The sequence below is a fragment of the Rhodamnia argentea genome, chromosome 4, assembly GCF_020921035.1.
Source record: "Rhodamnia argentea isolate NSW1041297 chromosome 4, ASM2092103v1, whole genome shotgun sequence".
NCBI lineage: Eukaryota > Viridiplantae > Streptophyta > Magnoliopsida > Myrtales > Myrtaceae > Rhodamnia > Rhodamnia argentea.
The window spans coordinates 24,131,385-24,147,345 of NC_063153.1; the positions used below are offsets into that span (position 1 = coordinate 24,131,385).

At 40.1% G+C, this 15,961-nt stretch overlaps 2 protein-coding genes across 3 annotated transcripts; one reads left to right on the top strand and one right to left on the bottom strand.

Moving 5' to 3' along the window:
* The first annotated feature begins 1,279 nt into the window (after positions 1-1,279).
* Positions 1,280-15,130, top strand: LOC115754965 (deoxypodophyllotoxin synthase-like). 2 transcript variants are annotated; one of them, XR_004017030.2, is made up of 3 exons: positions 1,280-1,787; positions 1,931-2,273; positions 14,781-15,130. XR_004017030.2 is itself a non-coding variant. In XM_030694166.2 (2 exons), the coding sequence occupies exons 1-2, from the start codon at positions 1,594-1,596 to the stop codon at positions 2,181-2,183; spliced, it is 447 nt and encodes a 148-aa protein (XP_030550026.1). In that variant the 5' UTR covers positions 1,280-1,593; the 3' UTR covers positions 2,184-2,364. The 2 variants fall into 2 exon arrangements, 1 of the variants encoding a protein (XP_030550026.1); XM_030694166.2 differs by lacking the exon at positions 14,781-15,130 and having other exon boundaries at positions 1,931-2,364.
* LOC115754964 (probable cinnamyl alcohol dehydrogenase 1) lies at positions 6,164-8,490 on the bottom strand. Its single transcript, XM_030694164.2, has 6 exons — positions 8,277-8,490; positions 7,747-7,860; positions 7,385-7,612; positions 6,840-7,125; positions 6,588-6,741; positions 6,164-6,486 (listed from the first exon to the last, which is right to left on the bottom strand). Exons 1-6 carry the CDS (start codon positions 8,372-8,374, stop codon positions 6,290-6,292), a joined length of 1,077 nt encoding a protein of 358 aa, XP_030550024.1. The 5' UTR covers positions 8,375-8,490; the 3' UTR covers positions 6,164-6,289.
* Positions 15,131-15,961: the final 831 nt, after the last annotated feature.

Genomic DNA, 15,961 nt, shown 5'->3' on the forward strand with positions numbered 1-15,961 from the left:
ATACTTACCATAAGTCAACACTTCCCTTTGAGAAATTTATTCGAGAAAGATAGAATCCATTCGTTTGTAACAGCCGTAACACCCTAGAAAAATGAGCTACCAAGCAATTTCTACTAATTCAAGACGCAACAACATATTGCTTTGTGCTATGTGATTTCTCACTCTAGAAGAGACATGACGATAATTATCACCCACTATAAGATTGCGCTTTGTAAGGTCGGGATCCATTTAAGCTCTGTTTGTTTTGCGAAAAAATGAATGATTTGGAAAACACTTTTGAAAAAATGATCGCTTATATCGTTTGAAATAATTAATTTCATTTTTGTATGTGATACATGAGATAATTTTTGACAAATAATTCATTTTTTGCGAAACACACCGAGCTTAGGGTGCGCGTTTGTTTCAGTGAAAATATTTTTCAAAAATTTATTTTTCGGGAAATCATTTTCCTGAAAAACGGTTTGCTTTCCTTTGTTTGGTGATATGTGGTTCCAAATATTTTCTGGTGTTTGGTTTTCATTTGGGAAGTGATTTTTCTCATAATTTTTTTAAGGCAAAAAAAATCGAATATTTAAAAAGAAAGAAAAGAAAAGAAAAGAAAAAGAAAAAGAAAAAGAAAAAGAAAATAAAGTTATATTAAAATATTAAAACAAAACATTAAATGTAATATTAAAATATTAAAAAAATTAAAGATGAGCAATTTCGGAAAATGTTTTCTTCTCTTTAGATTGGTGAATTCATTTTCCTGATTTTATACATGAATTTTTCGTTAACCGGAAAATGTTTTCTGATGATCAAGTCATTTTTCTGTGACCAAGCAGTTGAAAGTCCGAAAAACCAATTGCAGGAAAATAATTTCCCCGAAACAAATGCATCTTAGATTATACATTATGCGCGCTTATTAGGCCTATATAACATATATGCTGCCAGCCTGCCACATAAAATACTCTAATTGCATGCTTAATTTTTTTTTCTTACAAGCGATAAGTTCTGAAAAAAATATTTTTTAGATAATTGTTTTTTGCGTGAAATAAATGCGCTCTTATCCATCATTTTTGCTTGAAAAAAAAAAAATTTATGGCCAAAAGAGCGAAACTACGAAGCTCGTCTGTTTTACCAACGACTCTATATTATCTTTGCCTATGCTTACGAATTCAAATCATGCAACAAGACAGCTCTTGCGAACAGACTATACTGTCATTGTAATGCAGACATTTAATGATCCGAGCAACATTCCAAGTCGTGCATTAATTCATAAGCTTCCTTCACGGAAGCTTCATACATGTTCGTTGCATCTTTGCGCTCTAAAGTCACAGTAGGGCGCTTTAAATGCGGCAGAAACAAAGGAACTGAAGCAAACAATCACAGGAGAATCGAAGTCTCGCAAGAGAAAAACTAAGTCTTCGCAAGGGTTCGAATTCGGGGCTCAAGCTTCCCTCGATTGATTTTTCCGAATTGGGCGATTCGGAGCCTGGAAGCCGGAGCTGGGATTCTGTCCAAAGTGCCGTCTGGCAAGCGCTCGAGGAGTACGGGTGCTTTGAGGCTTTGTACGGCAAGGTCCCTGCGGAGCTTCATGACCAGGTCTTCGGCCAAATGGAGGAGATGTTCAATCTCCCGGCCGAGACCAAGCGCCGGTTCGTCGACCCGACAAAGCTGTACGATGGGTACCTAGCCGACCTCCCTCTTCACCCCCTTCACGAGGCCATGGGAATGCACGACGCCCTGAACTCGGGCGCGATCGAACGGTTAGCTGATCTCCTGTGGCCAGAGGGGAATACCAAGTTCTGGTACGTACGGTGCAAATTACATTCCCAACTTCCATTGGCCATGCTCGAGTCGATTATGCTTTGAAAAAAACTGTTCATCGTGAAGAACTTCAATTCCAAAAACTGGCAAATATGACCTTGTTGCCTCTCGGACTCACTTGCAGTGAGTTGCTGAGTACGTATCTGAGGAGGCTCTCTGAGCTAGATTATATGATCCAGAAGATGGTCTTTCGAAGCTTCGGGGTCGAGCGTTATCTCGGTTCGCATGCCGAGTTGATGAAACGTTCTCTTCGCCTTCTGAGATATGGAGCGCCGAGGATGGAGGAGGCTCGAACCGGAGGCGGTAACTCACTACGACGCGAGCTTCGTGACCACGCTTCAGCAAAATCACGTGAATGGATTGGAAGTGCAGACTAAGCATGGAGACTGGATTAAAGTCGCACCTTCGGCTTCCTCTACTATTGTCATGATTGGAGAGGTATTGTCATGATTGGAGAGGCATTCCATGTGAGTCTCTCTCTTTGTCACGCTAATAATCTCTTTATTATATTCTACCTTTACAAAATATGTTTAAAAATGGTGGATTTCGATTAAATTTTTGTTAGAAAATTTCCTTATGCTCTATTTATTTTTTAATTTTTATATCTCTCATGAGATATATTCTTCGTGGACCAACAAATTTGTGTTGTAGAATGTGGTGGGTATATTCTTCTTACAGTTATTTTTATTAGCTTTCTAGTGGATATAAGCAAATATATACGACGCTCCTATTCTCGTAAAATGATACACACTAGCTAGTAGTCCACCGTTAGGGACACAATAAAGATAAATTTTTAAAAATGAGGTGAAAGATTAGTATGATATGTTAGGTATTGCTCGTTTAAATGACTCAAGCATGGCTAATGGACCCCATGCTCCCTTTCGCGTGTGTGCATCCACCCTGGCAATCAAATTCTGTGTGCCATGGTTAAATTCAATGTGACACTCCTAATTTGGTTTATACGTGAGAGGGGTGTTGAAATATTGTTCCACGATTTATGTATATGTGGTCTTTCTCCATCTTACAATTTAAATTTTTAGAATAATTGATAGTGATCCTACAAAATCTCACAATAAAAACGGGTTGTGTAATAAAAACAGCAGCCTATGCATGACGGGGATTGTTATGATATTATTAAACCACATTTTCATCAAACAGTTTAACTTTTTAAAATAGTCGGGAGTAATTCCACAAAATTTGACAATAAAATTAGGCTTTGCAATAGAAAGAGTACACAGGATGTGCATCACATGAAATTTCAGAATAATATCCTTGATTAAGAGATGTGTGTGAGGTTACACTACAAAAAAAAAAAAAAAAGGATTTAGCCACGAACAATTTGTGACAGAAAAAATTCATTGCTAATTTCCGAAGAAAATAGCGACAAAATGAATATTCGTCGCTATTTGCGACGAAAACAGCGACGAAAACATTAGTCGCTAATTAGCAACGAATATAGCCAGGAAAAAAAATTCGCCGCTAATTAGCAACGAATATAGCCACGAAAAAAAATTCGTCACTAATTTGCGACTAAAATAGCCACAAAAAATATTTCGTTGCAATCTCCTTTGCGACAACAATAGACTTCGTTGCCAATTAGCGACGGATATATTTTTTTGTCGCAAATTCTTCTCTTAAAAGTTAGCGACGAAAATCAACGTTCATCGCTAATTAGCGACGAACTTTTATTTTCGTCGCAAAATTAGCACTTTGAATCAAAATAACAAAGAAAATATTAAAATTACCGACGAATCATTATTTTCTTCGCTAATTTTAGTGACGAAATGTATTATTCGTCACTAATATGATAGAAAAAAAAAAGAAAATGTTCAATTTAATGACGAATTAGATTTTTCGTCTTTGCGGTAGCGACAAAATTTATTTTTTGTCGCTAATACGATATAAATAAAAATACAATAAAAATAAAAAATAATTAGTGACGAGCAATGTTTTTGGTCGCTAATTAGCGACGAAAACCAAATTTCGTCACAAATTTGTTGCTATCATTTAGCGACGAAAACCTATTTCGTCACTAATTAGCGACGAACCACGTTTTTCGTTATTAATTTGTTGCAAATTCTCTTCTTAAAACTTAGCAACGAAAATTGCCGTTCGTCGCTAATTAGCGACTAACGTTGATTTCGTCGCAAAATTAGTACTATGAATAAAAATAAGAAAGAAAATATTAAAATTAGCAACGAATCACATTTTTCGTCGCTAATTTTATATAAATATAAAAAAAGAAAATATTCAATTTAGCGACGAATTAACTTTGTCGTCGCTAAATTAGCGATGAAATTCATTTTTCGTCGCTAATATGCTATAAATAAAAATAAAAGTAAAAAATAAAATATTAAAATTAGCGACGAATTAGCTTTTTCATCGCTAATTTAGCAATGAACAATTTTGTTCGTCGCAAAATTAGCATTGTGAATAAAAATAAAAAAGAAAATATTTCAATTTAGCGACGAAAATAATTTTTTCGTTGCTAATTTAGCGATGAAATGTATTATTTGTCGCTAATATGATAAAATTAAAAATAAAAAAGACAATATTAGCGACGAATTTTTTTTCCGTCACTAATTAGCGACGAATTAGCTTTTTCGTCGCTAAATTAGCGACGAATTGTTTTGTTCGTCACTAAATAAGCCACAAATTGTTTTTTTCGTCGCTAGGTTTCTCTCTCCTATCTTATTTAATCTTTCTTTTGACTTACTTTCTAAAAGTCTCCTGCTCTCTCTCTCTCTCCTGCTTGTACGACGTCTTCATCTTCGCCTTTGCTTCTGCATCTTCTTCATTTCCTCCTTCTTGTTCTTGCTTTCTTTTTCTGGTTCAGCCGAGCGACCCACCTCCATCCGACCACTACAGCCTGCACCACCACCCTTCGTCCACACCCGTCGCCAGCCACGCGTCACGCCCAGCCGGCCTCGCACGAGCCGCAACCAGCTGAGATCATCGCTTGGTCGTCGTAAACCCGGGACCTTCGCCCACGACCCTCCTCCACCTGAGCTCCGCTGCCACCGATCATCGTTACCCAGCCACCTCCGGCCACGTGAGTTGGCCGAGACCCACAGATCTGACGACGAGCCCTCCGCAACGACGATTTGAGCTCCCTGCTCGCGAACCTGACGCCCACCCCAACCACCGTAGCCACTGCTCGGCTTGGCCGCCACTTGAAACTTGCAACCCGAGACCCTCAGCTTGCGGCCTAGCCGCACCTCTCCAGCCTCCATCACCACGATGCCACGAGCTCGAGCCATCGCTCGCAAGCCTAGTTGAGCTTGGGAGCTCTGAGATCCGCGAGGCCCAAGTACTGACCCGCGAGTTAGCAACCCCGCCGTGCCGCACCATCTTCCCCAACAGCCCCGGCGCCGCTGTCCAGCCACTACCCGACCCCTAGCCGTCCGTGGCGCTGTCAACCAGCCGCTGTCGATCGTGGAACCGCGAGCCTTGTGACCCGAACCCGTTAAGTTGACCCAACCCAAGGAACCCGCCGACTCCTACGGAACCGTGATATTATTAAGTGCTTAATCAATGTTAAATATAAATTGCAAAAATTAATTTTTCTTTTAATTAAATTTAAAATCGAAAAGTAAAAGAAATGATTTTATCATAAGAAAAAAATAAAATTTCGTCGCTAAATTGGGTTTTGCGACGAATTTTGCCACGAAAAACAATTCGTGGCTAATCCGGCATCGCTAAATTTAGCGACGAACATAAAATTCGTCGCTAAATTTAGCGACGAAATTGATTTTCGTGGGAAAATTCATGACTAATTAATGAGGAATAAGTTTCGTCGCTAATTTGCCACTGAGGGTAATTCGTCGCAAAATTCGTGGCCAATTAGCGATGAAACTTATTCCTTGCTAATTAGCCACGGATAGGTATTCGTCGCAAAATTCGTCGCTAATTAGTCACGAATTTTGTTTTTCGTCGCTAAATTTTGCAAAGCCGAATTGGCGACGAATATTTTTCTGTCGCTAATTTTCATCGCAAATCAATTAAGCGACGAATTTTGGTCAATTTTTCGTGGTAAAATCCGTGGCTAAATCCTTATTTTTTTGGTAGTGATGCCATACTTCTTTTGCGGTTGATTCTCTAGGATGAAGTACGTACCGACTCTTGGACTGAATCATGTAAAACTCTGGTATTCTTTATCACTCACCGTCGTTTTTTCTGTTAATTTCTAGTTCTCGGGTTAGATTTAGATTACAAATTCCTCGGTGTGTTCTATCCACGTTATTCCACAACACACAGATTTGCAATCCCCAAATTCACAAACAAGAGAGAGAGAGAGAGAGAGAGAGAGAGAGAGAGAGAGAGAGAGAGAGAGATCACTTCAAAAAGAGGAAGAACATACTTTCCACTTATTGTTGCGTTATCTAATTGTATTTCATAAAGAGAGTCATTGGCACTAAAATAAAGATACAATTCTTATAGAATACGCACGAAAATATATTCCTTCAGTTCCTTCATCAGTAGATCACTCCAAGGAGCTCTCAATGTCTATCACAAAGCGGTATTTCACGTCATTCTTTTGAATCCTCTCAAGAGCGTCATTCGCATACTGAATAGGAATTACTTCAATCTCTGGATGTATCTCATGTTTGGCGCAAAACTCGAGCATCTCCTGCGTTCGCTTCGTACCACCGACCGCGCTTCCGGAGATACTCCTCATTCCTAAACAAGACACACGTAAATTTAAGAAGGCAAAGAAAGTCATCGGTCCTAATCTACCCGAAGAGGAAATGAATGCGGAGATCTATCGAGAGAATATTTACCCATGAGAAGACTCAGTGGACTGAGTTTCAATTCCTTGCCTGGATTGCCCACCAAAGCCAAAACTCCTCCTATCTTAAGCAATGACATGTATAGATCCAAAGGGTGATCTCCTGATGCAGTGTCGATTATGAAGTCTAGAGATTTCGACAGAGCCTGTAGAGGAAAAAAACCGCAGAATCAGATCTACTTACAACACCCGCCATTTGGGAAACCTCAAGATTTCAAGTGGGTTCTCATCATTGGACTCTTACGCTCATTTGTTCCGTGTCCGACGAGAGCACGAACTTGTCTGCTTTCAACAGATTCAACGCATCATCTTTCTTGGAGGTGCTTGTGCTGAAGACAGTGACGTTCAATCCGAAAGCCTTGGCGAACCTCACAGCCATATGACCGAGCCCACCAAGGCCAACCACCCCTAGCGACTTACCAGGCTGATTCATCTTGTGATGGATCATCGGATTATATACCGTTATTCCAGCACATAGTAAAGGTGCAGCTAGAGCTAGAGGATACCTCTCAGGAATCTTGTAGCAATACCTGTAGAGTAGGCGTTTAATATTTGAATCCGTCATGAAATCACACGAGTCAGATGGAAATGACTTTCAGTAGCCAAGATATTGACAAGTTAAAAGATGGAAAATCCTTAAAAGCTAGCACATAGCTCTTCGCCGACGATGCAAAACATTATCTCCACAAGCAGTGTCGGGTCAATAAGACTAGTACTACATTAGTTTCCGCATATGAACACCATTGTGAATCCTTCCAATAGGGCAACAAGCATACGTAGAAAGCTTACCTCTCATGGACAACTATGAAACTAGAATATCCTCCCTTGGTGATGGTACCGTCCTTACAAGTGCCATTAATCGTTACAGTTGCTTTGGAACAATGCTCTTCATGGCGAACTTCACAGTACTCGCACTCTCTGCATGAATCGACGAAGGTTCCAACGCCCACATGGTCTCCGATCTTGAACTTACTAACCTTATCACCCACTTCTTGTACAATCCCCACGATCTCATGCCTATTCACATGTATGCATACAAGCTTAATTTAGAGGATATTAGTGAAACTCGAAGTGTTGCATCGATGGCTAACTTTTTCAAAGACTTCACTGAACTTCACATTAGTAAACAAAATGGAGAAGAATTAAAGTACCCAGGGACCACAGGATACACAGTACTATTTCTCTTGTTGCGAGTGTAAGCTACATCGGCATAGCAAACACCGCAATGAGTGATCTTTACTGAAACGTCATCGCCTCCGACCGATCTGCACAAGAATAATTTTCTTAGTTTAGACAGGGGGAAATAGTGAGAGCTATTAATAACATATTCAAGTGTGGATTCAAATGAAAATGTAGAGAGAGATATTTGTCAATGCCTCAAAAAGGGCTATAACCTTGGGATTTTTCACAATGATGCCTCAAACTTTTTCAAATTTCTCAAGAATAACTACAAACTTCATGTTCCCACCCATATAAGACTATGAAACCATGTTTGGTTAGAAAAGGTAAAGTTGTGGACACCTTTAAGACTTGCCATAGCAAACGTGATCATAATTGTCTCAAACTACAATTTTCAGACATAACCATTCACAGGACACGAAGCACATAGGCGCAGTGCTTCTTTACGGACGAGTTTCAGGCAACAACTTTAGTAAAACACACCATGAAAACACAAATCTACCTGCGTTCGAATTCATAAGGAGAGAGCAGTCCTGAGTCGTCTCTTGCAGCCCATCCACGGCAGTTCTTGCTCATCGTCATCACTTTGTCTGAAGTCATCTCTCTCTCTCTCTCTCTCTCTCTCTCTCTCTCTCTCTCCTTGAACGGTGATATGTGAGAGCTCTTGTGAGTAAATGCCGTCGGTATTCGAGGATTCCTAAGGTGAGGCAATGAAGAAATCTCCATGAGTCCATGGAATATATAGTCCATGCGGCGTTCTCTATAGCGTCATCGCCAACTTCACCTGTCTACCACTTTTGACTTTTTGGATTTTTTTCCCCAAGCTAAGCCGGAAAGGAACAAATATTAGGATAATAATAACATGGACCCCACATTTTCTAAAATCACATACTGTCTTGAAATTAAATAATTCTCAGATCAGACCAATGCCACTACTCAAGGGCGACAAAGGCTACAGAGAGATAAAGACAGCACCAATGTTATAATTTTTATACGGCTCTTATTTAAGTACCACAAAAATTTTCTCAATCATATAAATGACATAATTTTTTTACGATGCTCATTTAAGTGCGATAACTTTTTTTTTTTTTCTCGATCACTTGAGTGATATATAATTTTTTAATGGACTACTTGAGTGCCATAACTTTTTGAAAGTGTTCACCATAAGTGATATGTCATGTCGGATTTTCAACACTTCGCTGAACTTTTTTATTTTTTTTTCATTTAAATGATATATTGAAAGTTATTGTCAAGGATACGCAATATTCCTACCTAAACGCCTCGGGTCATAAGGGATAACGTCTCGGGCACGTTATCGACCCATTTCTTTTTATCTTCTGATTAAGCACATGCGGAAACGATTTACTCCTAGACAACACAACAAAGAAATGATAGTAAATCAAGATATACAACAATCGACCTCCATAAAAGTCTATTTCAATTAAGACCATTCGATAACCCCGAGAAGTACATTTATACTCACAGGCCCCACTTGAGGCTACTTCTTACAACCCACAAAGAATATCGGGTTAGGGTTCACGTTATTCCCAAACTACTCCAATAAGATTCATGTCCACTTCCAGTTTTCTATAGCTAAGAGCTTGAAAATGGTTAATAATAATGGAGTGAGATATAAATCTCGGTGAATCAACGCCTAAGCCCGATTAGGGCGTTGATTCGCCCAACGCGGCCTAAGCACGCAGCGACGATCGATAACGGATCAATAGTGAGCTGCCTGTGCCACGCTCTAGCTATCACAGGAAATGACATAACCTAGCAATATATCACAATCACATACAAGCTTACTACGCCTTGGATCACACGTAATGCAATACTTGACTTGACTCAACAGTCACGACAACCTAGGCAAACAACCAGGACACCCAAACAACTTGCATGCACAGAAAATCACACGTGTTTCGGTTATTAATGGCCACTTAGCCTAGCACACTGGATAGTTGGTGCACTACACACCGAATAGCTGGTGCTCTTTCGGCAAGACCAAGCACCGTTCCATTCCTTCGGCAAAGGCAACTGCTAGGCCGGTGTGATTTCGATCGACACGGCATGGCGTAGTAAGCATTCCTGTAAGAAGCGTCGGTCCGTCACAAGCTGTGATAGGTGTCCGATCAACCCGGCGACATAAATTGTCGTGCATCTGACATGTAGTGTAACTTCGATCGACACGACACTAGCTATTCGGGGAAGCCATCATATGACCACACAAGCACACCGTACAACCATCCAATTTTTATCTTTGGCGTTTAGTCAAATGCTCACACGGTCATGCTTAAAGACTCAGCCCAATGCCATTTTCATATTCAAATATGTAATTCGATCCACACTTGGTCATATGAATGCACGGTTTATCCATCGGACTTTGCATTTGATACGGGGTGATTAATCCTCGCATATACCACATCGGTGCACTCAAGAATCAATCAATAATCACCCATCAATCCATCGTCAATAATAATTAATTATTCCGATTACGATTAATTGACCTGACCGTAATTAATTAATTCAATTACACTTAATTGAGTCCATCTTAAACAATTAACTCGGCAATTAACGACGCACTTGATTCCAGCTAAATAACTCACTTGCGATCAATCAATCACTGTCAATCCATTCCATACGGTCGAACAACAAGCGGCCACGGTTTGTTTTATCCAACCAGAGCTAACTTAACTAGCTATGATCATTTAACCTAAATAGGGTTACCGACCTAACCCGATCACGGTTAACTAACAAATCTAGGATTAAAATTAATTAATCTATCCATAAACGCAATTAATGACCTAACCGAGAGTTGGGGTTAACTCACTAACTCATCGACGTTTGGTAACAACTCGGACGTAGCAGCGACAACGACCAGAACGGCGGGCTCTCGGCTACGGTACGGGTCGGCTTGGGTCCACGACTGCCAATGGTTTCGAGTGGAACCCACGGGCTCGGATCGCGGGGTGTGACCTCGGGTCGGGCTCACGGGCTGTGGGTTCCTCGAGCTAGGGTTTCCCGGCGACCGGAGCTCGAGCAACCGGTCGGTTGACAGGCGGCACACGGAGGGCGAGCAGCGACGACCGGGTGAAGGGCCGAATGACGACCGCCGGGGCGCGGCTGTAGTGAGTTGGGCTGGTGGCGGCGCAACGCAAGGTCGAGAGGGAAGGTGGAGCTCGCGGGTCTCTCGGGGCCTCGCGTGGCCGGGCAAACGGCGGAGGGAGGTGGCGCGGCGAGCTGGGTGGTCGGCGGTGGTTGAGTGGCGACGAGCGGCGGTGGCCCGATGGCGAGGTGTGGTAGTGGCTGGGTGGGTGGTCGGATGAGCGGGAGGGGGGATGAGAGATAGAGGTAGGGGTGAGCGGTTCCGGGTTCCTTACGGGTTCCACCTGGAACTTGGAACCTACCCATCGGAATAGGTTCCTCATTTTTTGGAACCCGGAACCTACCCGTCATACCTTGGAACCTAGAACCTACCCGTCATACCTTGGAACCTAGAACCTACCCTATCATAGGTTCTAGGGTCGGTTCCAGGGTACTTGAGAACCTATCAATTTCTGTTTAATTTCTTTTATTTTTTCATTTTTAGTTAAGCAAAATGACAGTGAACGCTACAACATTTAAGAAAAAGTAGAGGTGAGTGATTTTAGACTCTGTACGGGTTACATTTAGAACACGAAACCAATCCATTGGAACACGTTTATCATTTTTTGGAACCCGAAACCTAAAAATTTGTTTGGCTCCAAATTATACACTCATCATCGGATGCCATGTAATATTATATGGTCGTGCAAAAACATATACCAAGAAAGATATAAAAATTTATTTTAGAATCTAGGGTCCGGATTCCAGATAGTGGAACCTGGAACCTACCCGTTGGAACAGGTTCCTCAATTTTTGGAACCTAGAACCTACCCTGCATACCTTAGAACCTGGAACCGGACCGAATCCTACGGGTTCCGGTTCCAGGTTCTCGGTTCTACCCTGGAACCATGCTCACCCCTAGATAGAGGGGTCGCGGGTCAGGTCCGTTTGTGGCCGACCGGTCGTGCAAGTGGGGTCGGCGTCGGGCGTGCACAGACGAAGGTGAGAGGAAGAAGAGATGGGGGTCGTCGGGTAAGGGGAGGGGGAAAGGAGAGAGACAGAAAGAGGGAGGAGAGAAAATGATGTGACTAAAAGGTAATGGAGTGATGGGGAGTGAGAAAAGAGAGGAGAGAGAGAAAAAGGTGATGATAATGGATGGAAGAAAAGATAAGTGGCGTTCATAAGTGGTCAAATCTAACTTTTAAAATTTTTATCTTGTAGTACAAATATTCAAAGACATTTTGATTATTTTGCAAATTGGGATTGGTTGGTTATTTAGTTCAATCGATTGAGAAAAATTTGAGATTATCACATTTAGGGTTTGTCGGGGCTAGATTGAAGTGCGAAGGGTCTCGGTACTACGACTCGTCGACTTCACTATTCTAACTTGACTTTCTCTTATCGACGTCTCAGAGCAAAACCAATTATCATCTCTAAAATCCCCAAAAATCTAAATTTAATTACTAGACTAGAATTCATGACTAAAATTCATCGAATCTATTTTTCTTACATACGTCGAAATTCCAGGACATCACGGTTATGATACTCAAGTGTACGTTTTTTTTTTTTTTTTAAAGTTATGGCATTTGAGTGGTTAAAAAAAATTGACACTCAAGTAAGCATTATACAAAAGTTATGGTACTCGTGATATCCTTATCCGACTACATATGATAATTAGAACTTTATCGAGAGTTATTGTACCAAATCACATGGCAGCTTATACGGTATGTGCCATGTCATCAATTGAGTGTACTGTAAACAAGATCAATGCATTGGAAAAAAGAAACGACAAAACGAAAAATGGAAAGAGGAGAAAAAATTGAGACATTAATCAATGAAATAGTACATAGACTTTGCCAACAAAGGAGACATTAATCAGTGAATATAGTACATATACTTTGCCAATTGGCAAAGTATTAAAAGATTTAGAACTCAATTGGTAAAATTAAAAAGTTTAGGATTAAATTTGTCAAAGTGTAATAGGTAAGGACTTTTGGACACTTGTCCCATATTCGAGGACCTTTTTTTGCGATGTTCTAGAAGTTCTAAAATTTGTCACAGAAGTGCGGTTGAATCGTAAAACTTTAGAAAAAACTCAATTAATTCATAAAACTTATCAAATTGATGAAATTAAGTCCTTCTATTAACTCTATCCAATTTGACTAACAAAAAATATTGGTATTTTTTTTTCTCTCTTACATAGCATTGGCATGGCTAAAATATGAAGAACAAGGCTAAAACAACATCATTTCAAATAAATACAAATTTTTATTCTAACTATTATTTATATTGTAAAAAATAAGGAAATTTTTAAAAAAGGAAGGTAAATCATATTTACCGAAATGATGTCGTTTTATCCTTATCCCTTATGTTTTAGCCACATCAGTTCCACATAGAAGAGAAAATAATAAAAAAGCCACGTCAACATTTTTCGTTAATCAATGGACAAAATTAGCGGAAGGACTTAATTGCATTAAATTGATAATTTTTAAAATTTAATTACACTTTTTATAAGTTTTAGGACTTAATTATACTTTCATGACTAATTTTTGGACTTCCACTCACTTATCTCATGCTTTTAAAAGGAAAGAGTCCACTAGACGATCTTCAGAGAGATCCAACTCTTGGCCGGTCTAACCGGTCAAACTTGGATTTGGATGTTATCTCCAATAAATTCAAACCCCCATAAATAACGCTAACATGTGGCCTTCAAGAATTGATTTGCTAATCCGAATAAAAAGGTGAATTTCTTTCGTAACACATTTGGTTTAATAATCAATATGTGTCTTTCAATCGAAATGGGTTCTCGTAATGCGCTTAAACTTAGAGATATAATTTAACGATCAAACCAATCAAGTACTTTTTATTCTTTTAGCACAAGGCAAATGACTAGGTTGGCCCCAACACACTCAAACACGTGACATGAGGCACAAGATCCGTGATCGACCAACGGAATAAAACCTTTTTTTCTACTAAGAAAACCTCTAGTGGTTGCTTGGGTGATTATATATCATGGAAAATTGTCCAATCTGTCGTAAATTTATCATACGAATACTAATTCAATCCTAAATTTTAAATTTTATCCATTTAATCCTAAACTTTCAAGTGAAGTTTAATTGTTATCCTTCCGATCAATTTACACCTGAAGTTGCTAATGTGGTGGTGGGCAGGTGATGACTGGACCACCAATCAACAATTTCCAATGAAAATTGACTCGAAACATTATATTGAAATTTCCTGTGAATTTTTAGGACTAAATTAAAAAAATTCAAAAGTTTATGTTAGAATTGACACTTGTAAAAAAGATGTACGACTAATTAGATAACTTTCCCTGTATCATGATACTCAGGTGATGCAACCTCTACTTTATAGCTTGTTTATTAATCGATGGATGCAATATATTTACTAAATTCCATCTGTCAAGTGTAGTAGTATCTGCCATACCTACAGGGAGCTCATTATATTTAACAATTCAAATATAATTGCAGTGTGCGTTCGTTTAACAGAAAACTCCATGAAAAAGGAAAATGATTTTTGAGAAATCATTTTCCAAGAAAACGGCTTGTTTTCCTTTATTTGGTGATATGTGACCGAAAATATTTTCTATTGTTTTGTTCTCATTTGAAAAATGATTTCAATCTCATGACTTTATCTTAGGCAATTTTTTATTTTGGAATTTTTAATTATTTTTAATATTTTAAACTTTATTTTTTTATATTTTATATTGTTTCTTTTTTCTTTTCTTTCTTCTTTCTTCTTTCGACGCAATGTCCTCCATCGCGACTGGCCAATGGCGGTCACGGATGAGCTCGAGGCTCGCTGGCCGATAGCCGTCAACGAGTCCTTGTGAGTGGCGGAGGTAGAAGAAATTAATTATATATATAGCTTCATTTTATTCTTGAGCTCTTTCGTGGTCTTTTCTTAGGGATGGAGCGACGGGAGGCTATACTGTCCTCGACACCGCGTGATGATGAGTGGACACGAGGCCAGACACTCCATCGCGATCTTCTCCGGCGTCGAAGGAACTATCCGATGCCCCGACGAGCTCGTGGACGAGCAACACCCTTTGCTTTTCAAGCCCTTCGATGTAGACGGCCTGGTCCGTATATACACCACACCAGAGGGACTGAATGGAGCTTCGGCTCTCAAAACTTTTTATAGCGCTTCTAATTGAATATGTGCAATCTATTTTTCCCACCCCTTTTTTTCTAAACTTTACCTTCCAATGCATCTCCGACATGTGATCTGGTAAAGACATCAGTAATCACAATATTTCATGAATGACCTGTATCGACAAATCCAAGGTTAATTTCCTTAATGTCTTGTAATCGGAGTCTATATTGGGTTCGAACTTTGGGATTTTGGCTGGTGAAGACCGCATCTGCCAACAAGTGAGTCTACTGGATGCAAAATCAAGTTGCATGTTTCGAGGAAGAGATAAAAAGTCAACTCAGACTCGTCGATGCATCTCATTGGATTAAAACACACAGAGATTGAAGTTCGTTGCTACCACCGACGACTCAATCACCAGCAACGGGGTGAGGACCACCACCACCACTACTACCACCACGACGGTTGATTGCCATAGCCTCCACCACCGCAAGCACAATAGGGACAACCGCTTCCCACCTCCCCCTCGCCATAAATCTCCACCACCAACATCTTTGTTCGATGTCAGAGAAAATTACCAAAAAATTCATAAATTTATTATAATTGTGTTAATTCAGTAACTAATGGCCGACCCTTGCTAGTGGAGGCCCTCGCCTGATCCGGGTGAGAGTGCAACACTTGCCTACGATTGGCGAGGGTTGCCGGCCCTTGGCCGGGGACCGGTGACCCCCATCGGCCATCCCCACCATCGACGGCCGTTCTTGGTGATGGTGGGACGGTGGTGGCAAAGGCTTGTAGCCCTCCCCATATGCTTCTCTTTTTATTATTATTTAGTTTTCCCTTTTTTTTAATTTTAGTTAAAATAATTGATATTAAACATCAGTTTTGGACAAAGAAATTTATGTCAGCATCGATAGTGCCACGTCGGCTCTGGTTGGCCAAATGGACTCAATCGGCACAAATGCAAAAGGTTTAGGACTGAATTGGTACAGTTAT